The 19,991-nt window shown below is 37.0% G+C and overlaps 2 protein-coding genes across 3 annotated transcripts; one reads left to right on the forward strand and one right to left on the reverse strand.

The window, feature by feature from the left end:
• Positions 1 to 5,201: 5,201 nt before the first annotated feature.
• Positions 5,202 to 13,002, forward strand: LOC122291553 (alpha-glucan phosphorylase, H isozyme). Its single transcript, XM_043099328.1, has 15 exons — positions 5,202 to 5,843; positions 6,524 to 6,703; positions 7,217 to 7,393; positions 7,475 to 7,560; positions 7,736 to 7,925; positions 7,985 to 8,077; positions 8,532 to 8,716; positions 8,856 to 8,973; positions 9,068 to 9,196; positions 9,525 to 9,743; positions 9,861 to 10,064; positions 10,150 to 10,308; positions 10,880 to 11,143; positions 11,804 to 11,994; positions 12,611 to 13,002. Exons 1-15 carry the CDS (start codon positions 5,637 to 5,639, stop codon positions 12,735 to 12,737), a joined length of 2,529 nt encoding a protein of 842 aa, XP_042955262.1. The 5' UTR covers positions 5,202 to 5,636; the 3' UTR covers positions 12,738 to 13,002.
• A 1,350-nt stretch (positions 13,003 to 14,352) lies between these two features.
• On the reverse strand, positions 14,353 to 17,737 carry LOC122291554 (serine/arginine-rich splicing factor SR45a). Of its 2 annotated transcripts, XM_043099329.1 has the most exons (7): positions 17,595 to 17,736; positions 16,479 to 16,495; positions 16,303 to 16,383; positions 16,088 to 16,196; positions 15,715 to 15,864; positions 15,206 to 15,269; positions 14,353 to 15,117 (listed from the first exon to the last, which is right to left on the reverse strand). In XM_043099329.1, the coding sequence occupies exons 1-7, from the start codon at positions 17,595 to 17,597 to the stop codon at positions 14,504 to 14,506; spliced, it is 1,038 nt and encodes a 345-aa protein (XP_042955263.1). In that variant the 5' UTR covers positions 17,598 to 17,736; the 3' UTR covers positions 14,353 to 14,503. The 2 variants fall into 2 exon arrangements, with proteins under 2 accessions (XP_042955263.1, XP_042955264.1); XM_043099330.1 differs by lacking the exons at positions 14,353 to 15,117; positions 15,206 to 15,269 and adding an exon at positions 15,391 to 15,557 and having other exon boundaries at positions 17,595 to 17,737.
• Between the last annotated feature and the right edge of the window lie 2,254 nt (positions 17,738 to 19,991).

Here is a 19,991-nt window from a genome sequence, read left to right on the forward strand (position 1 = left end):
CCAGCCACTTTGTGTAATTACAGAAGATGTTGATCCATTTGTTAGATGATTCAGCCTCGTGATATCAAAGAGACATTATGAACCATAAGCTAAAATCTTTTACATGTAATCCATTTCTCATTATGATATGAAAATTCAACTTAACATCCAAAAATTCTATTCAAGTTCATAAGGTTTGCACTCTTTCAAAACCAATAGTTAAGTATTAAGAATCTAAAACAAGTATATGGGGTTATGGATAAATTTTAAATTGGTCTTTCTACTGGAATTTTGTTATTGTACTCGAAAAAAATATTTATATGACCAATTAGAAGATAACAAGTGGTATTAATCACTACAAATGGCCACCCATGGTGCGACAGACGATAGCAACCCTGTGGGTGGCTTGTATCCGCCACCAGGTGTCCAATGGTGGTAAGCCAGTTTTTAATATTTTTTAATTAGAAAAAATCTATTTATCACCGTTTGTTTATCATCCTTTCATCATCTCATTATGTGGCATTAGATGATAAATTTATAAGTAAAATATAATAAATAATCTTTAATCATCTAATATCACGTCATGAGATAAAAATTACGATAATGAGTATCATTACTCTTTTTAACTAATTTATTTTTTTATAATAAAATAATATGTTTTTAACTTAAAATTAAATAGCTTGATGAATAGTTTTGAATGTTTGGAATGAATTTTTGGTCTCGAAATCTGATTTCTTTTTTTTTATCTTAGTTACCGTTTGGATAGTGTGTTAGAATTGAAGTTAAAAGTTAAATAAAATATTATTAGAATATTATTTTTTAATATTTTTATTGTTTTAAAAATTAAAAAAGTTAAATTATTTATTATATTTTGTGTAAAAATTTTAAAAAATTATAATAATAAGATGAGATGAAATATTTTTTATCATCCAAACAAAATTTTAATGTTATGGTTGTTGTAATGAGTTGTTTATTGGAGAATCTCATCCCTTTTTATGTATCTCACTTTCCATTTTTTAATGAAATATTTGTTTGCTTTTTAACTATAAATAGAAAAATTTATGCTGTAGATGAATTTCAATCTTTGCCAAACATGAGATTAAATTTGTGTTTGGATAGTGAAATAATTTCAGATATTATATAAATAGTAATAAAAAAATATTTAATATAAAATAATTAAAAATAGAAATAAAATAAATGAATAAGTATGGGGAGCAGCCCCTGTTTGGGAGCAGCCGAGGCACACCACACGTGGCATGGGCGAAATGACCAAACTCTCCCATAGGACGTTCCCTCCCTCAGTTGAAGCAAACATTTCATTTTGAAAAATGTAGCTCGAGCTCCGTAGCTCCGTTCGCTCCTTCGTTCCGTAATGTTCTTCAACCCAATGTAACCGGAGCTCCGTTCCCTTCCTCGTTTCGTGATTCTGAAACCCAAACTCTCCCCGTCGACCTCTTCGAGCTCAGACCTCGACCTCAATCCTCCCCACCACGACCTCCCGAGGAGATCAATCCAAGCCTTGGGTCCGTAACTCCACCAACGCAAAGCCCCTCTGTGACACGATCTGGGTAAGCATGCTTATCTTTTTGCTTTCCTTGTGTCACTCCCTTGGATTCCTGCTGTAGTGTCTCTGTGAAGGAAAAGTTGGTCGGGTTGGGTTGGAATCCGTTCGCACTCTGGGTCGGTGCGTTTGGGTCGGACCTGTTCAGAAGTTTTGGAGTCTGGGTTTTAGAGCAACTCAGTAGAAGGTATTTTGAAGGGTTTTGGTAAGTTGGGTCGTCTCAGTGTAAGCTTAGCTTTTGGCTTGTAGGTTTAGTTTTCGAGTAGTTGATGTAAATGTTCGCTTCTGGGTGTTCTTCGTCTGTATTGCTTTTTATTGTTACTATTTTTATTCAAGTAGTCTAATTGTCTGGTTTGATTAAACTTCTCTCTTTTTGACCGTTGTTGCACTAGTGTTGCATGGGTACTTGGAGGCGATGGTGCTTTTGCTATAGCTTAAACTAATGGAAATTTGTATGTGTATGATAAGGCAAGCCTTGGACTTTCATGATTCAATGTGTTGTAGATAGTAAGTTAAGTATGTTTTAATGAAATTTTGTTTTGCACAGAGTAATAGAGGAGAATATTTTGACAAGAGAACCAAGATTGGAAGAGGAAGAATAATGTATTGTTGCATGAGTATCAAGCTCAGAATAATGTATTCATGATTCAAGCTCAGAAAAAGAAGATGAAGTAAGAGAAACAAATGTTCACAAGGTTGAGGTCGAACTTGAAAAGCAGAGGGTTATGTACATGAATATGGTTGTTTTTGTATTGGGTTGTATCTATTGTAATTTCTCTAGTTGGTTTGAATCAAATATGTAAATAGCTGGAAGCATAGTGTCAAAATCAATTATGTAATTTTTCTCGTTGGTTCGGATCAATAGACGGAAGCATCATGTCAAAATCACTTTAACATTTGTATTGAAAAAGCCTTTGGTCTTGATGTGAGTTTCTGCCTGAATTTCGCTTGCACAAGATATTAATACTTTTCCATCTAAAATGGTTCCTATTTATCTAAAAAATCAGCTAGCATGACTGTATGCATTTCTCTTGTTCATCAGGCCATCCTCACATAAAGAGAACTAAAGATTTGTGAAATGAAGGAATAATATTCACTAACTTCTTCCAAGTCATCAAAGCCAAAATGGAAATGGATGCCACGGTTAGCAGTTTAAAAAACAAAATCCAACAAAAGAAAGAAGAAAAGAACTTGTAAAAGTAAAACAATATCATGGCTATTGATGGGCAATATTTTCATGCTAAAATTGTACAATTCAGCTAGTTGTATTCATACTTTCAAGATGAAATGTTCCAAGGTGGATTTGGAGATCTTAACTCTTAGATACAACATTCTTCAAACTACAAAGTGTAAATTTACAACCACAATTTGATAAAAACTACAAATTTCTATATTCTTCCAGCTTCAAATTACAAATTACACTTTCTACAAACTACTCCACAACCAAATTTTGGAGTGCTGCCTTAACAATTACATTACAATTCCTACAGTGCTGCCTTAACACTCGAGATTGCTGCCAACTGGAAGGGTCTCCAAGTCAAATCAACACTAGAGCAAAAGACTGGCCTAAGAACTTGAGCTCCCTTCAAATGGGTTTGAAGCTTCCATTCTGTAAGATAAGGAAACCTGTACCCTTAACATTAGAACTCTACAATAGAATGGATATTGGAATGGATATTGAGCTGTACAATAGAACTCTACATTCAGCTCTGTATTATAGTATGAAATATATACAAATATTTACAAAAGCCATCATTCTAAAATCAACAATTCTTCAGTTCATAAGCTCCTCTTCAAAAATCAGATGAACATAGTGGCAGAACATTAAATCTGCCCGGCTCCAAGGCAGCATATAATGCATTCCGAGTGAATCATCAACCCAACAATGAACTCTTCCCATCAAATTGTCAATGCGTTTATCTGTGGTAAAATCTTTTGAGAAAACCCAAAACTAAAGTCAATAAATAGTGAATAGCAGAACATCAACCCAAACCACCAATAGAATTTGCAAGCTAAGGCTGGTGACCAATACAGTAGTTCTCTTACCACCAACTACACTTTTGAGAAATTTTAAAAGGTAAAAAAGAGCAACATGGACATACTTCCTATTTTCCATGTATTGACTAATAGAGAGGTATGCATGGATTATTCATCCCAAGTGGCCTTATCTATGGATGCTTAGCTCAAAACTGAAAATGCTTCCCACGTTACATATGGACAAGATAAAGTGAGCTAATTTTTTAAACCACGCGTGCTTTAACCAGCAACCTAGAAACATAGAACTAATTATTCTTATGAGAAGAAAGCAAGCATAGTCTATGATTAAACAAAAAAAAAAAACATCAACAATTATTAAGTTTTTTCCATATTTTGTACCACTTCATATGTCTCCAGGTGGTAGCTCATATCAGGTTATGCATTTTTGACAAAATTGATTCAATAAATTACCAGAACTGAAATTTAGCCAAAAAAAATTTCAGATCATATCACTTGATGTCTTATAATACCCAAAAAAAATTAACAATTTAGCCTTCCTCTTATTTGGGAGTTAAGTGCCATTTTGAAATAGAATTAATGAGGAAGGCAATTGTGGTAAATCAATACACGATAAGGTTGATGCTTAGCTGCTCTGGAAAGACATACGGTACAGAGATGATGGTATCATATAGGAAAAAAAATATGAATGCAATTAAGATGGTGGTCCAACCCACATCCATGCAACAATTGCAACAATATATGGTTCCATGCAACAATTGCAACAATATAGCTGCAAAAACTACCATTCAGAGCATCTGTACTCCCCAGAGCAACTTATAACCCCTATGAAAGTATCTGGTGTACAGGTATATGTGAATCAAAGGTCTTTGGGGATGAACTTCTCAAGGCATCAGTTATATTCATGCACACAGCCAAGAACTGAAATGGATCTTCGACCTTCAACAAATATAGCTGCCTTCAAGTGGCCTGTCTGCAGAATCAAATATTTCATCTAAATGGTTCTTGGTAAATGCTATTCGACCCTAATGGGACAATATTTTTTTTTCAATACAGATAATAAAAATAAAAAATAAAAAGCAATGTATGACCGAGCCGCTTGAAAACAGAGGACGAAACCAGACGTCAAAGACTCGAAAGCCATGCAACATTGTTGTTTAACCATGCCCTAATCCACAAAGTTTATCTTACAAAACCCAAAACTCATCTCTGTATACACAAGATAAACATAACCATATGGGAGTATAAAACGGTCTGAAATTTTTTTACCAAAGTATCAGCAGAGGTGGTGCCGGCGAGGGAGGGGGTCTTCGTAGATAGTGTAAAACTGACCGTGTGCTCTGTTTTTTCTTCTCCCAAGGACCGGCAGCTGTGTGCCGACGAAGTACTGTGCTCGATGTTTCTGGGCGGAGAGACGGCGTCGCCGGTGGTGCTGGGCGGAGGAACCTGTCACGCTGGCGACGAACGGCACCTTTCGCGGGATGATTTTGAAATGAAAAACCAAACCGAGGACCCCATTTCAAAAATGCACGTTTTCAATTTTTTGTAAAAATAAAAATATTCGAATGACACGTATGGTGTGCAGGTGTGCTCCTGCTACAGTTGTGGCTCCATAGTATTACTAGACTTCAAACTTTACTGGCAGCAAAACTTTTGAAGGAAAAAAAAAAAAAAACAGAGAAAAATGATCCAAACACCGGGCGACAGCGTGCCACTTCCACCACCCCTTTCTCCGTCCCATGACCCATCACCCCTTGGCTTCATTCCCATGTGATCGTCACGTTCAATTCAATCTTTTCTTCCTTCTCTTTTCACAGTCTCTCTGTCTCTTCCCCTTTAATATCAATCAGCATTCAGCAGAACCTCGCATATTCTCTCTCTCTCTCTCTCTCGGGCTATACGTGAAAAGAAGAAATATCTTTACCTTCAAGTTGCCTCTACTCGGATATTTTTCAGTTTATCAATCCCTTCCTACCTCTCTGTCTCTTTCTCTCCGTGCTTGCATTTTGGACCTCTTGTTCGCAACTGCAAGCTCTACTAGGCTCAGTCCTTTGATTTCTTTTTTAAGTTTTTTTACAGATTATATTAGCGAGTGTCAGACATGGCAGCTTCCACAGAAGCTAATGCTGCTTATGGCGTTTCTGCTAAAGTCCCCGCTATTGCGCACCCACTGGCCGAGGAACCAGCGGAGATCGCATCGAATATCAATTACCACGCGCAGTTCAGCCCTCATTTCTCTCCTTTCAAGTTCGAGCCTGAGCAAGCGTACTATGCGACTGCTGACAGCGTTCGCGATCGTCTTGTACAAGTAAGATTTTTTAGCATGTTTAGAAAGTTTTAATATCTTGCTAATTTCCCGAATTGCATTCCTCTTTTTCGTGTACATATTAAAGATTTTATACGTGTAATTTGGAGCTCACTTTTGTGATAGTGTGTGGACTACATCTTTTGGAGGTGCTACCTCTGTTGTTGATGTTAAATTTTATTCTTATACGTAAAATCGGCTAAAAGGCTTGACTTTATAGATGATTTCAACATAAATACAAGACAGGACGTTTCAAAGCAGACTCATTTGTTGATATTTCTACATGATGCTTTTAGTCCAGTTTGTAATGTTTGACTGTAGTTGTATGTAATTTGTTTCAATTAAATTAGCACCATGTGGTTGCACAATGTAATTGTTTAGAATTTCTGTTCGGAGAAGTTATGATCTACGCAATGTAAGATTCTTATGTAACCTAGAAAATTTGAGAAATCATCGCTTGGTTCTATTTTTGTGTTAATGGAATGCTTTTAAGTAAGAAATGATGTTATATTGTTATTAGGATAATACCATCAAAGTGTATATGGAAGAAATGAAGGAATTTGCGTATGGTTTTGAGTTTAATGATATGGTTACATTTATTCTTAGTACCAAGTGTTGGGCTACTTGTATTCGGTTATGCACAAAAGCTGGACTAATGGTGTTACTGTTGATTGCTTGTGCAGCAATGGAATGAGACCTATCACCATTTTCACAATGTTGATCCCAAACAAACATACTACTTATCAATGGAGTATCTTCAAGGACGAGCTTTGACTAATGCTATTGGGAATCTGGACATTCAAGATGCATATGGCGATGCTTTGAAAAAGTTGGGACATGAACTGGAGGAAATAGCGGAGCAGGTAGTTCTCTTTTTTCTCTTGTTACTAAGCTCTCATTGGCAAAAGAACATGTAAGACTTGTTTTTTGCAGCCTCTGTCTATGTTCTCTCCATTTAACAGATTGGGGAATTTTACACTCTCTTAACTGTCAATACCTATAGCAAGCATTCCACAAAATTTTAAGTGGTTAAATGAGATATGACTGGTCTTTTCAGGTTTTGGATAATCCTGGGCTCAAAAAATCAGTGGGAATGTAATCCCTTTTTAATACTTTCTTCTGAAGATTGAGTCCTTAGCATTCCACCTAATTAAAACGGTTTCCTCCTAACAGTGTGGGGAGAGGAATGAGATTGAAATGGTCCCACTTTTCACAAGCAGGAAGTGACCTTAATACTTTGTGGTTGAGAGCCATCAATAATCATAGTGCCTCATCCCAATTATACGGGCTTCCAAAACATAAATCTGATTTCACTTCATGGGTTTTATGCAGTTTATATCAGTAGGTTTATGGTCATTAGAAATTCATCTTTGTAGGAGAAAGATGCAGCTCTAGGAAACGGTGGTCTTGGAAGGCTTGCTTCATGCTTTCTAGATTCAATGGCAACATTAAATTTGCCTGCATGGGGGTATGGTTTGAGGTACAAATATGGGCTGTTCAAGCAGCAGATCACTAAGGAGGGCCAAGAAGAAATTGCTGAGGATTGGCTCGAGGTGTTTATTTCTCACGAAAATTCTGTCACATATTTCATAATTCATGGAATGCTCTTCACACTTTTTGTGGAAATTATGCAGAAATTTAGTCCTTGGGAAGTTGTTAGGCATGACGTGGTATATCCTGTCAGATTCTTTGGCCGTGTTGAGGTTAATCCTAATGGATCGTAAGTTTTAATTGCATAATTAATTCATATTTTTATATATTTTACTCTATATGATGTTTTGTGTGACCGATAAAACATGAACATTTAAGGATTGCTTTCCTTTTGAAGTTCGTATGCAACTTGGTTGCTCTTAAAATAAACAAGTTCACCGAAGATGCTTCTCCGTAAATTACAGCCGAAAATGGGTTGATGGAGAGGTGGTGCAAGCTCTAGCTTATGATGTGCCAATTCCAGGATACAAAACCAAGAATACTATTAGTCTTCGTATCTGGGAAGCAAAGGCTTGTGCTGGGGATTTCAACCTATTCCAGTTTAATGACGGACAGTATGAAGCTGCTGCACAGCTTCATTCTCATGCTCAACAGGTTGGTCATCAATTCTGACATTTATTGTAATGGATTAGTACTAAGTTCTTCATTTGCAGATTTGTGCTGTTCTTTATCCTGGGGATGCCACAGAAAATGGAAAGCTTTTGCGGCTGAAGCAGCAGTTCTTTCTCTGTAGTGCATCACTTCAGGTTTTCTAATTCCTTCTTTATTTCATTCTTTCTTCTGATCACTCTGACTTTTCTCATTGTGATTGTACTGACATGGCACTAAAATTCTAAGAAATGATAAGATACTTTGTAACTGATGCAAGAATGAACCATTTAGCTTAGAGAGAGATTCAAACTCGTAGTATGTTGCTTAGAGTGCATGGGGTTGCATAGGTAACCTCTATTGAACATAAAAACCAATGGAAGTCCTCTACTCAAATTATGCTCCCAGGGGATTCTACTCAGACGATGTAAAGTTGTTGCATAGTGGATGCCTTGAGCACTTTAACACTTGGCTGTTGGCAAGGACATCCTGTTAATGGAAATTATTACTGGTTAATTGTCCGTGTATTCACTGATAAGAAAGCCTCGTGCAGTTGCTTGTCTTGTATTCAGTTCTCACAATCTTTGGCTCTAATCTTGTAACCACTCACAGGACATTATATTCAGATTTAAGGAGAGGAGGCTAGGAAAGGGAACATGGCAATGGTCTGAGTTTCCTAGCAAGGTTGCAGTACAACTGAATGATACTCATCCTACACTTTCAATTCCAGAGCTGATGCGATTACTAATGGATGATGAAGGACTTGGTTGGGATGAAGCTTGGGATGTCACAACAAGGTGCTCTGTGTTTTATGTTCATTAGAACTTTTTTCACTGAGTTTGTTGCAGTACAAACTTCTTTCTTTTGTAATCTTTCATCGTGTTTGTAGTGCAGTTTTGATTGTAGCTCAATTTTATGAATTAATGATTGAACTAGGACTATTGCCTACACCAATCACACGGTCCTTCCAGAAGCCCTTGAGAAATGGTCACAATCTGTGATGTGGAAGCTTCTTCCTCGCCATATGGAGATCATAGAAGAAATTGACAAGAGAGTATACCACTTACCCATTTAATTCCCTCCCTTTTTACTGTCTGTTGTGTAGATAATATTTGAGTTTTGACGCTTGAATTGTAAATACCATGCAGTTCGTAGCAATGATATGTAAGACACGAATTGACCTTGAAAGTAAGCTTATGACCATTCGCATTGTGGATAATAATCCCCAAAATCCAGTTGTGAGGATGGCAAATCTCTGCGTGGTTTCTGCACATACGGTAAGAGGTCCATTCTTGGAAATCCGCGAAGAGCTTATCTCATTTAGCTCATGCAACACTCTATTTAGCTGTGTACAGAATAATTGTTCGTTAGAATTATTTATGTATCTGGCACAAGTTTCATCCATGAACTTACTGCTTAAAGCTGCAATGTTTTTGTTGTTTGAGTTTGTCCAAAGAATGCTTGTCATTATCACCTTTGCTCTACCTTTTATTGCCTGTGTATTGTTACTCAATCCTTGGTCTTCTCTCTCTCTATGGAAATCACATCTTCCCCTATTGATCTGAATTCCTAATTTGAAATTTATCGTTGGCCATCCCTTTGCAGGTAAACGGTGTTGCTCAGTTACATAGCGATATCTTGAAGTCTGAGTTATTTGTGGACTATGTTTCTATATGGCCAACAAAGTTCCAAAATAAAACCAATGGCATTACTCCTCGTCGATGGCTCCGATTTTGCAGTCCTGAGCTCAGTAGCATCATTACCAAATGGTTAAAATCTGAACAATGGGTTACCAACCTTGACCAACTTACAGGTCTTAGAAAGGTATGTTTTAAAAAAATTATTTAAAATAATTTTGAATACTTTTCTTTTTCACCATTATTAGACTGTTTCCTGTGGTATATAAATTTTACATTCATTTGTGATGCTTTTTCCAAGTAGTTTGCAGACAATTCAGACTTTCAAGCTGAATGGGCTTCTGCAAAGATGGCTAATAAGCAGCGTTTGGCAGAGTACATAGAAAGAGTGACTGGGGAGAGCATTGATCCACATAGCCTATTTGACATACAAGTCAAGCGTATTCATGAATATAAGAGACAGCTGCTGAACATTCTGGGAGCAATTTATAGGTACAAGAAGTTAAAGGTACACATCCCACACACAATCATCCTTGATTTTGCATAATTCTTGTACCATCTTTGAGAACTCTCTTGAAGCTGAATTATTATAGGAAATGAGCCCCGAAGAGCGAAAGAAGACTACTCCACGAACCATCATGATTGGGGGAAAGGCATTTGCAACATATACAAATGCTAAAGGAATAGTGAAGCTGGTTAATGATGTCGGTGCTGTTGTTAACAATGATCCTGAAGTCAGTAAATATCTGAAGGTAATTTTTCAAACACAAAGTTAATGATTCATAAATACAGGATTACGAGTTCCCATTGTACATCAGAGTCTGTGATTAACTGTTACCTACCATCATCAACTGACACAGAGCTTTGCCCATGAACAAAAGTTTGATCTTTCTGTTGATGGAATTGCTATGCATGTACAGCTCTATGGCACCAGAAGAAAATGTTAGCAATTAGATAGTTGGAATGGGATGGGCTGCCATGCATGCTACTTTTGTTTTACCTTCTGTGTATATGTTAATGGGATGGATTTGCTGTGAACCTGTTGAAAGGCAGGTTCATGATGCTTCTTTCTTATGTGTACTCAAGCTGGTATTGATATCAATGCATGGCAGGAGGTGTAGGGTTTCTGGTTGAATATCTTCTACCCGAGGTTATATTCGGAAAGAGCTGAAGTAGAGAATCTTTATTACTTAGAAGATGCTATCTCCCTTTAGTCAAATTATTACTCTCTCTTTCACATGTACGCGTATCATTTGCATATGCCAAAATTACTCTTAAGGTTTATTATAGACTTATCTGCTCAAAACTTGCAAAAAATTTCAGGTAGTTTTTATTCCAAATTACAATGTATCTGTAGCAGAGATGCTTATTCCAGGGAGCGAGCTGTCACAGCATATTAGTACTGCAGGCATGGAGGCAAGTGGCACAAGCAACATGAAATTTGCACTCAATGGCTGCCTCATCATAGGTACTCTTGATGGAGCTAATGTGGAAATCAGAGAGGAAATTCAGGAGGAGAACTTTTTCCTCTTTGGTGCAACTGCAGATGAAGTACCCAGGCTGCGCAAGGAAAGAGAGAATGGATTGGTATTGAAGTTTGAGATTTTATTATATTTGGTCAAAGTCAATTTCTTTGTTAAAGATGTAATGCCACAAAAGCTGCTCACTCTTAAGCATTATTGTATTCACCTTTTCCCAATAGGGAAATGACATTAGTGCTGCAGAGCCTGAATAGCTGAAATGCTTGCCAGAGCCTAATCAATATAAATTAAAGCCAGGGTTACTATGGTTTAGCAGCACAGCCAACATTATTATATGCTGGTTCCATAAACATATAATTTTTTTAATATAGGTAAAAGGAATTTTATTGATAGAAATTAAAATAGGCAGAGCCCAAGTACACATGACATATAATTATCACTAGTCAAGAACTAGAACTAGATACAAGTAAAATAGTTTCCACAAAAAATTGACGTGTACTTCAAAAATAGTCCTTCCATTTCTCTAGTTGAGCTAAAACTCTTGTAACTTCTTCTTAAGTGTTGTCAAGCGACAATTTGCAATAAATTGACATACAAGACGGTAAAGCTAGTGTTTGCCTATCCTTCTACATTCTCATAAGTTAATGATATTTTCTTATCGCATTTTTCCTACTGTTCCTCTCCCTATTTGTATTTGAATATATAAGCTTACCAGTTTGCTGCAAATTTTTCCTCATCTGAGATCAGCTCTTCTTGTGAATGACAGTTCAAACCAGATCCACGATTTGAGGAGGCCAAGCAATTTATTAGGAGTGGAGCATTTGGAAGCTATGACTACAATCCACTCCTTGAGTCGCTAGAGGGAAACACTGGTTATGGACGTGGTGATTATTTTCTTGTTGGTTATGACTTCCCAAGTTACATGGATGCTCAGGCGAAAGTAGATGAAGCTTACAAGTAAGCTATCAGCACCCACCCTTAATCATAAAATCACACTAAATGCTACCTACACTGAAACTTGGGCTTTGTTGACACGCAAACTGCTAGTAAACAGCTCAAACTTGGCTTTGGCAGCTCCTTCACCATCCTAAATAAGTCAGTCTAACCAAATAAGTCAATCTTGCCTTGATATGAAACTACCACCTAGCTTAGACAGCCCCCACTTTTGATAAGTAGTTAGACAGCCCGCTTATCAGCCTAGTCAACCCAAGTTCAAGAAATCAGCATGAGCAAGCCAATAATACAATACAATTGCGGCCTACCTTAGATACCCAATTAGCGCATGAGGACTTTGCACATAATTAGTTTATTTTTGGACAATGAAGTCATGGGATCTAATCTATGTAGCAGGAGCTTTATTTTTGTTCTTCTTACTTAATTATTGCGTAGAACGGTGATTTATTATTTGAGACCATTGTTGAAGTAGGATCTTAATGCTATTTAATTGAGCGCAATGAGCAGTACTGTAAATATTGAACTTCCCCAAAAAAATAAAAATAAAATAAAAATATATATTTATAGAGTGGTGGACGCCATCAAGTTTAGTATAACTTTATGAGATATTTGCCTGCAGGGATAGGAAAAGGTGGCTAAAGATGTCTATACTAAGTACTGCCGGGAGTGGCAAATTCAGCAGTGACCGAACAATCTCTCAGTATGCCAAAGAAATCTGGAACATAGCAGAATGCTGTGTACCATAATTTCCTCAACAGTACTGCTCGTTTTAGCCTTCACACAATACGTTGTGGCATAAGAAATAAGCAGCCAGCCAATAAAGGAGGGGATATATCAAGCACCAAACAAGGAACCAAAAAAAAAGTGGATGTCTAAGGGATCAGTAATGTTATTTTATTTTTTTGAATAATGTGGTTATCATGTTGTGTATAATGCAGTGAGCTATACTCATTTCATTATTTTAATGTAACACTACTCATTCACTCTTATATTAATTCTTGTTCTCAAAAAGGAAAAAAAATCAATGGTTATAGACAAATGTCAACACATCAGAAGAGAGATAGGCGTGCATAACATATCATTTCCTTTCAAGTCAAATTTTAAAAGTACTCGATATTTTCTAAAACTATCAAATAAACCCGTGCATTTCTACTTTAAAATTGAAATAGAGCTACACAACGTAATGGATCTGTAGATGAATTGTCGTGCGTGCAGAAAATTAGCGAAGTTCATCGACCCAACGAAAGTTGTGTTCTACTTAAAATAGTTTATTATAAGTTCTGCGATATACAAGCACAATCGCGTAATAATCTGTATACTAATACTGATTCATTCATATTTAAAATTTAAATTAACACTGTTTAATAAAATCTACTTTTTAATCAATCACATTACATTAATATACAAATTAATGCACAATTATACTTACAACTATATTTTTCCGTTTATTATACCCTATCGCATGTTTTGATGCCATCGTCACATGCAACCAAAAAAGAAACGAAGTTATTAGGGCTGTACAAGAATCAGTCAAACCAATTGGGACCAATTCACACCGGCCGTCAAAACTCGGAAGCGGCCTAAATTTGCGTAGAACCGGTTGGCCAACAGTAATTTTTTGTCAAAATCAACCTCCAGTAATTCAATCTCAATTTAAAGCTAGACCAGACCGCTGAACTAACCAATAGGATAAATGTTTTTTTTTTTAAAATTATATATATAAAAAAATACCATTTAGTTTAAATTAAATAATTGGTTTAACGTATTTACTCGTCTTGACGTCGTTCCAATTTAGATTTAATCATTTTTCCTCCCGATTTTCTCCTCTCTCAAGCGTTACGTAGGGCCACATCTCTCTCTCTCTCTCTCTCTCTCTCTCTCTCTCTCTCAGCACAGCAAGCCATCTCTCTCATTATACTCCACATGATTCTTCATTCCTCAATTTTCAGCCACTCACGACACTGATGACACCTAAGTCCCGACCAGAATCACGCTAATCGAAGTCACCGGTTTCCTTGGCCAATTTCGACTGGTTATATCCATATTTATTGAATATCGATTGAATCTCAGTTTTTCTCAAAAACCAAACCGAAGATATCAGTTTTCACCCGTAGAAGCTACAATTCTCCTTCCAATGTTTGTTTCTCTGAGCATAACCAAATGTAAGTAACGGAAAAGGCACGATTGAAAATCTATTACTCAATAGGCTTATTAGGGTGTTCGACCCACTTTAAGGAGCTTGGCATAAAATGTCAAGTGATGTCTTCTGGCATAAAATGTCAAGTGATGTCTTCACTGCCTAAATATAAGAGCATCAAAACGAGCAATCATCCAAGCACATCAGAATCGACAATCTAATCATACACAGCAGCAATCACACACAATTTATAATAGAAGTCGAATGTTATTATAAGAAAAGACAAACCATAAATTCTCCGATATACAGAGTACATGCTACTTGTCCATAGGATCAGAATCCCTAACTGAGTACGACAGGCAGAGAGAATGTTTCTCACTCTAAATCTGAACTAACAGACCTTGAACTTGGACTAGCACTTCGACTCGGACTCCTATAATAGCTTCTCGAGTACCCTCGCTTTGATGATGGCGTCTTCCTAGAGCTCTTCGGTCTGGGGGAAATGCTTCGAGAGTAACTCCTCCTGGAGCTCCTTACTCTAGGGGTAGGGCTTCTTGAGTAGCTCCTTCTAGACCTCCTCCTTGGCCGGGGTGAGACGCTGCTCGAGTAGCTTCTCCTTGACATCCTCCTTGGCCTCGGTGACACACTTCGAGAGACAGAACGGTAACGGTTGCGGTGCCTCCTACTGTATCGGTCATCTGGTGAGTAAGACCTATCACGCCAGCTGACAGGTGATCTGCTGTAAGGGGATTGTGACCGTGAGTATGACCTGCGTCTGTAGTAAGAAGAGTATGACCTCCGCCGGTCGTAATAAGGGGAGTATGACCTCCTCCTATAGTAATAGGGGGAGTATGACCTACTCCTACTACGTTCATATGAGTAACGTGGCGATCGGCTCCTGCCCCTTTTGTAAGGAGAATAACTGGGAGATCGCCGAGGAGAGTAGCTGGGAGATCGACGAGAAGAGTAGCTGGTAGATCTATGGCGCACTGTATGAATAAAATTGTAAGACAAACAAAAACAACTGTATTTTCCAGATAAACAAAGCCACACATAAAATGAGTACAACATTCTTACCGTGAACTGTTCTCAGTCCAAGATACCTTCCCGGAGTAGGTGTCCGTCCTCTTCGCCTCCGAGCCTGCAAGAAATGAAAATCGAAGCATGAAAATGCATAATTACAAGTAAACTCAAGCAATAAGGGGCGCAGCTAGAAAGAATCTTTTTCCCTAAAATAATGCATGCAAGAGAGAGAGAGAGATAAGAATCCGTAACATCGCTTGAGATTAAATAGCTAGAAAAAAAGAAAGAGGGAAATTCAGGGCATACAACCCCCATGTCTGATACTTGATGTGTTTGATTTGTTTGTTTAGTTGTGGTTTGATTTGGTGAAGAGCTGCTACACACAGCTAACCTGCTGCCACAAAAACTTCAAGTGGAAAGAAGCAAACAACTTTCAAACTCAAAGAACTGATAGCAAACCATATAATATTTTGATACAGTTGAATGGATCACAGTGACCAACATTGATAAAGCAGGCCATTAATCAACACACAATAAAAAAAAAAAAAGCCAGGAACTACTACCTTCTCCACGGTAATCACACGGCCTTCAAGTACAGAATGGTTCAAATACTTAACGCAGCGTTCAGCCTCCTCAAGACTGGCCATTGTAACAAACCCAAAGCCACGGGATTCTCTGGTCCATGGATCTACTACAAGATGAACTTCCATCACCTGATAGACCCCATCGCAGAATTCAGATTCCAGTAGATTATGCACAAAATTCTTTTTCTGTTTTGGTAGGTAAGATTGTGCACAACTTTCAGAAACACAATAATGCCTTACCGTCCATCGAACAATAAATGAAAACTAGATTGAATTTGCCAAGCCACGATCACTGGCATTGGCAAATTTAGCAGGGATAGAGAAAGACTACGATGAAGATGATTAGGCATACCTTTCCCTCACTTGCGAAATGCTTCTCAAGCTCTCTCTTTGTGATTCGAGGTGACAATCCTGTCACATACAGATTGTTCCCTGGATTTTCCACATCACTCGAAAGACTCCTGACAGAACCAGATCAGAAGCATAAGAAACAACCACAAATAAAATAAAATAAAGAGAGAGAATGAAATCTAAAAGCACAGACAAAGGGTAGTTTTAAGGCACTACCTCGACCGTGACCGTGACCTTGACACAGACTTCGAGACAGACCTACCGTACCGCCTGTATGGTGAAGGAGAGCGAGAATGCCTGGAAAATTTGAAGAAAATGCAAATAAGAAAATTTCGCGTTCATACAACCACACCAATACAAAAATCACCATTGCTTCTCAGAACAATATGTACCTTGACCTTCTGGACATCTGCAACACCATAAAAAAGAAAACAGTTAGTACCAAGACAAATAATGTGAACAAATAAATCAGGCAAGGAAAACAGACATTTACAAGCATGTAAATCTACAGCATACATCATACGTATTAATAAAAAACAGCATACACTTCCATGAACAAAATTTTTATTAAATCAAACAAAGCCGAATATATTCACAGTTTTCTTGGCTTCAACCACGATTGAAACCAATTATAAGCAAAGCTTTAATTGCTGAAATACACTAACTTGTCTTTTCGTAAACATTTTTTCGGTAAGAATACACATCCTCTAGGAGAAACCAGTGGTCAAAAAAGACCAACCTATACATCTGAAACCTGGGAAAAACCAATTTGATCCTCTTTTTTAAAAAATCGAAAATATTTTTAAGAACGTGAAAATGCTTATTGAACCGATAATTGACCGATGCAGTGTAAATGATTTTTTTAAATATTTTTTCTTCTTTTCTTTTAATCATTTTTTACACAGTTTTAAATATTTTAAATAATCATAAAAAATATCAATTCATTAATATTCACTTCTGATTAAGTAAAATTAAAAATTAAAATTAAAATTAAAAAATTCAATCGATCATTTTTATCGATCAACTTTCTCGGTTCAACTAGCATTTTTCAAAATATTATCTAGAAAATCTCTTCTTCTTCTTTATTAATATATATATAGAGAAAACCTCTTCATGAAGATTTTCGTTACTAAATTTTCATCGGTATGGAGAATCAGAAATCATCCATAGAACGAAGAGTCTTCGGTATAAGAAAATCAACAATCATTCTCGTAATCAATCTTTACCAGACAGGTGCCACTCGATTTGATCGAACAGACAGGATCAACAAGCATTCCTTAATTAACCCGGAATAATAGAAAAAAACTAAATTAAAGTTATCGGAGAAAGAAAAATCTAATACTAAAGATTTTCAGGAAAGAGATAATCGCATTTTTTTATTTCCTTCTTCTTCTTCTTCTTCTTTTTCTTTTTTTTTTTTTTTTTTTTGCAAGAGAAAATCGAAACTAAGAACGAAACGACGTCCAGAAAATCAACATCTTCAGATAGCCTGACGATCGAGAACTTACCATATCTACCGATGACACAGAAACCTCCCCCTTCGAGTTTTGCACCGGATCGCAGAGATTGATATTACCCTCGCGATTTCACAGCTAGTTTACGAGGAATAAATATCATAAAGTTGGATAGCGGAAAGTATTTATAAGGAGGGCCCTGGGGAAGCTTCTGGAGAAGCGGACGCCAAACTACCTTCAATTCGATTGAATTCCACGTAGCACCTATGTGAAATGTGAATACGTGGTAGCATCCATCCGGTTGGGCTCTCTGCGGTTTGTGTGGGAGCCACGTGGTAAGACAGCGAGGGGATGTGAAGAACTGAAATGCGGGGATTAGGCCGCATGTTTTTTACGTGCATCGTTGCCGGTAGTGTTTGGGGCTTAAGAGACTCGATGGAAAGGAATAGGCCCATATCCTCCCGCCCAGGCCCAGGCGGCTGGATTGTCCACGCCCGTGCACAAAGGCGGGAGGTAGATGCTGGGCTGGGCTTTGGCCTTGTTCAAATTTCATCCGTCCATCAGACCTACGTATATACTAATAATAATAATAAAAAATCATATACCATATATATTAAAAAAAACTATGAATACATAATCTCTCTCTCTCTCTCTCTCTCTCTCTCTCTCTCTCTCTCTCTCTCTCTCTCTCTCTCTCTCTCTCTCTCTCTCTCTCTCATTTCCCAGCGTCCTCCTCCCTATTCTCTTCTATACTTCTCTATCTTTTTTTTTCTTCCTATTCCTTTTATTAACATAACATTTAGTCATTTTCTATAAATAACAATAGAATATTCTAGAAATAGGATTAGTAGCTGTTAGTTACATTTCTCTGCATTATTGTAATAGAATTGATTCTTCTCACATATATATAAATACACATCACCTTCAATATTTAGATTGTTCATCCGAATCGCTCCAGAACCTGAATTTCGATAAATTCGAGCCAAAACCCACGTTAATAAACCCAAACCAATCCAGTCCGAGTCGGATTATGAAACCCGATACCCAGTTTATATATATATATATATTTAAAAAAAAACTTATATCGAGACCCTAGCTCTCTCTCTCTCTCTCTCTCTCTCTCTCTCTCTCTCTCTCTCTCTCTCTCTCTCTCTCTCTCTCTCTCTCTCTCTCTCTCTCTCTCTCAAAATCATAAAACCGTGTCTCTCTATTCAAACTTCGGTTGCCGTCTCTTGGTCTCGCTATTATGTCTTTCTTATCGATGACTTTTCGGTAAGTCTATATCCCGATCTATGAATAATAAATGTAAATTTGGGTAGATCTGGTGTTTCGGTGAACTGGATCTCTTCTTGGTGCTTGGAACTTGTTGAATGTGATTTTTCTTGTGTTATCTCTCGTGGAAGTATGCGATGGGAGGGCAAGGAACAGAGAAGATAAGAAGTGGATCTATCGAAAAGCAGCGTGTGGTGAACTGGGTTGATCTGTATACTACTTTTTTTTATTTGTATACTATATTTTATCTAAGGCTTAGTGTCTGTAATTGCATGTGTTTGAAAATCTAAGTATGCTATAGTGATGAATGAAAATGGGTTGGAGATTCATGAATCCCTGGCTAGAGATATGCTTTACACTTGTAGAGAATTTTTGTTTTTTAAACAAAATGGAAGGCATGGTGGTTTGTCTTGACTTGTGCATGGTGCACAACAATATACAAAATTGGTTCAATACAATATTAATTTTCCATGGTTCAATATTATCATATGCTAGTTGAAGAAGTAGAAGGAGTAATACAGAGAAGTAGAAGGGTTTGTTTTAATGAGTGTATTGCGGTAAAAGATTTGAGGGGTATTTTAGTGTTGTGGATTTGAGGCCTGCTTCTTCTTTTGTTTATGGGTTAGATCCGTCATCTTCGTATCTTCGTAAGTTTTCTTCTCTCTGTCTCTTTTGTTCTCTATTTATATATATATATTGAAATATTTGTTCTCTATTTGTTGATCTTGAGTAAGGATTTGACCTCATATCATGTGCTCTATATTGTGTACCTCATAAGTGTTTGGGAAAGTTGGGATTTTATGCATGTAAATGCTATGCTTTAAACTGTAAAGTAGGTCACCAAAAAAGTATGCAAATAAGGTCTTAAAAAATGCTAGCTCTGAAACTTCTTATCTTTTTATGATGCAATTAATGGGCAAGTTGAAAATCTAAGCTATTGATGATAATTTATACTATTTCTCAAATATATGTTCCTAACATCCTGTTGCCATGAAGATCCATATGGACTCCTATTATTTGGAGGAGAAAAATTTGAGATTTTGGTTCATAATATGCTTAGCCCTTAGCAGTAAGCATCAAGTAGAAGTTCTCCTGAAGTAGAGCATTTGATTTGTTTTCTGTATACGACATTCAGACTACATTTATATAATACATGAGAGAAGATTATGTTGTAACATG

The sequence above is a fragment of the Carya illinoinensis genome, chromosome 13 (genome assembly GCF_018687715.1).
Source record: "Carya illinoinensis cultivar Pawnee chromosome 13, C.illinoinensisPawnee_v1, whole genome shotgun sequence".
Taxonomy (NCBI): domain Eukaryota; kingdom Viridiplantae; phylum Streptophyta; class Magnoliopsida; order Fagales; family Juglandaceae; genus Carya; species Carya illinoinensis.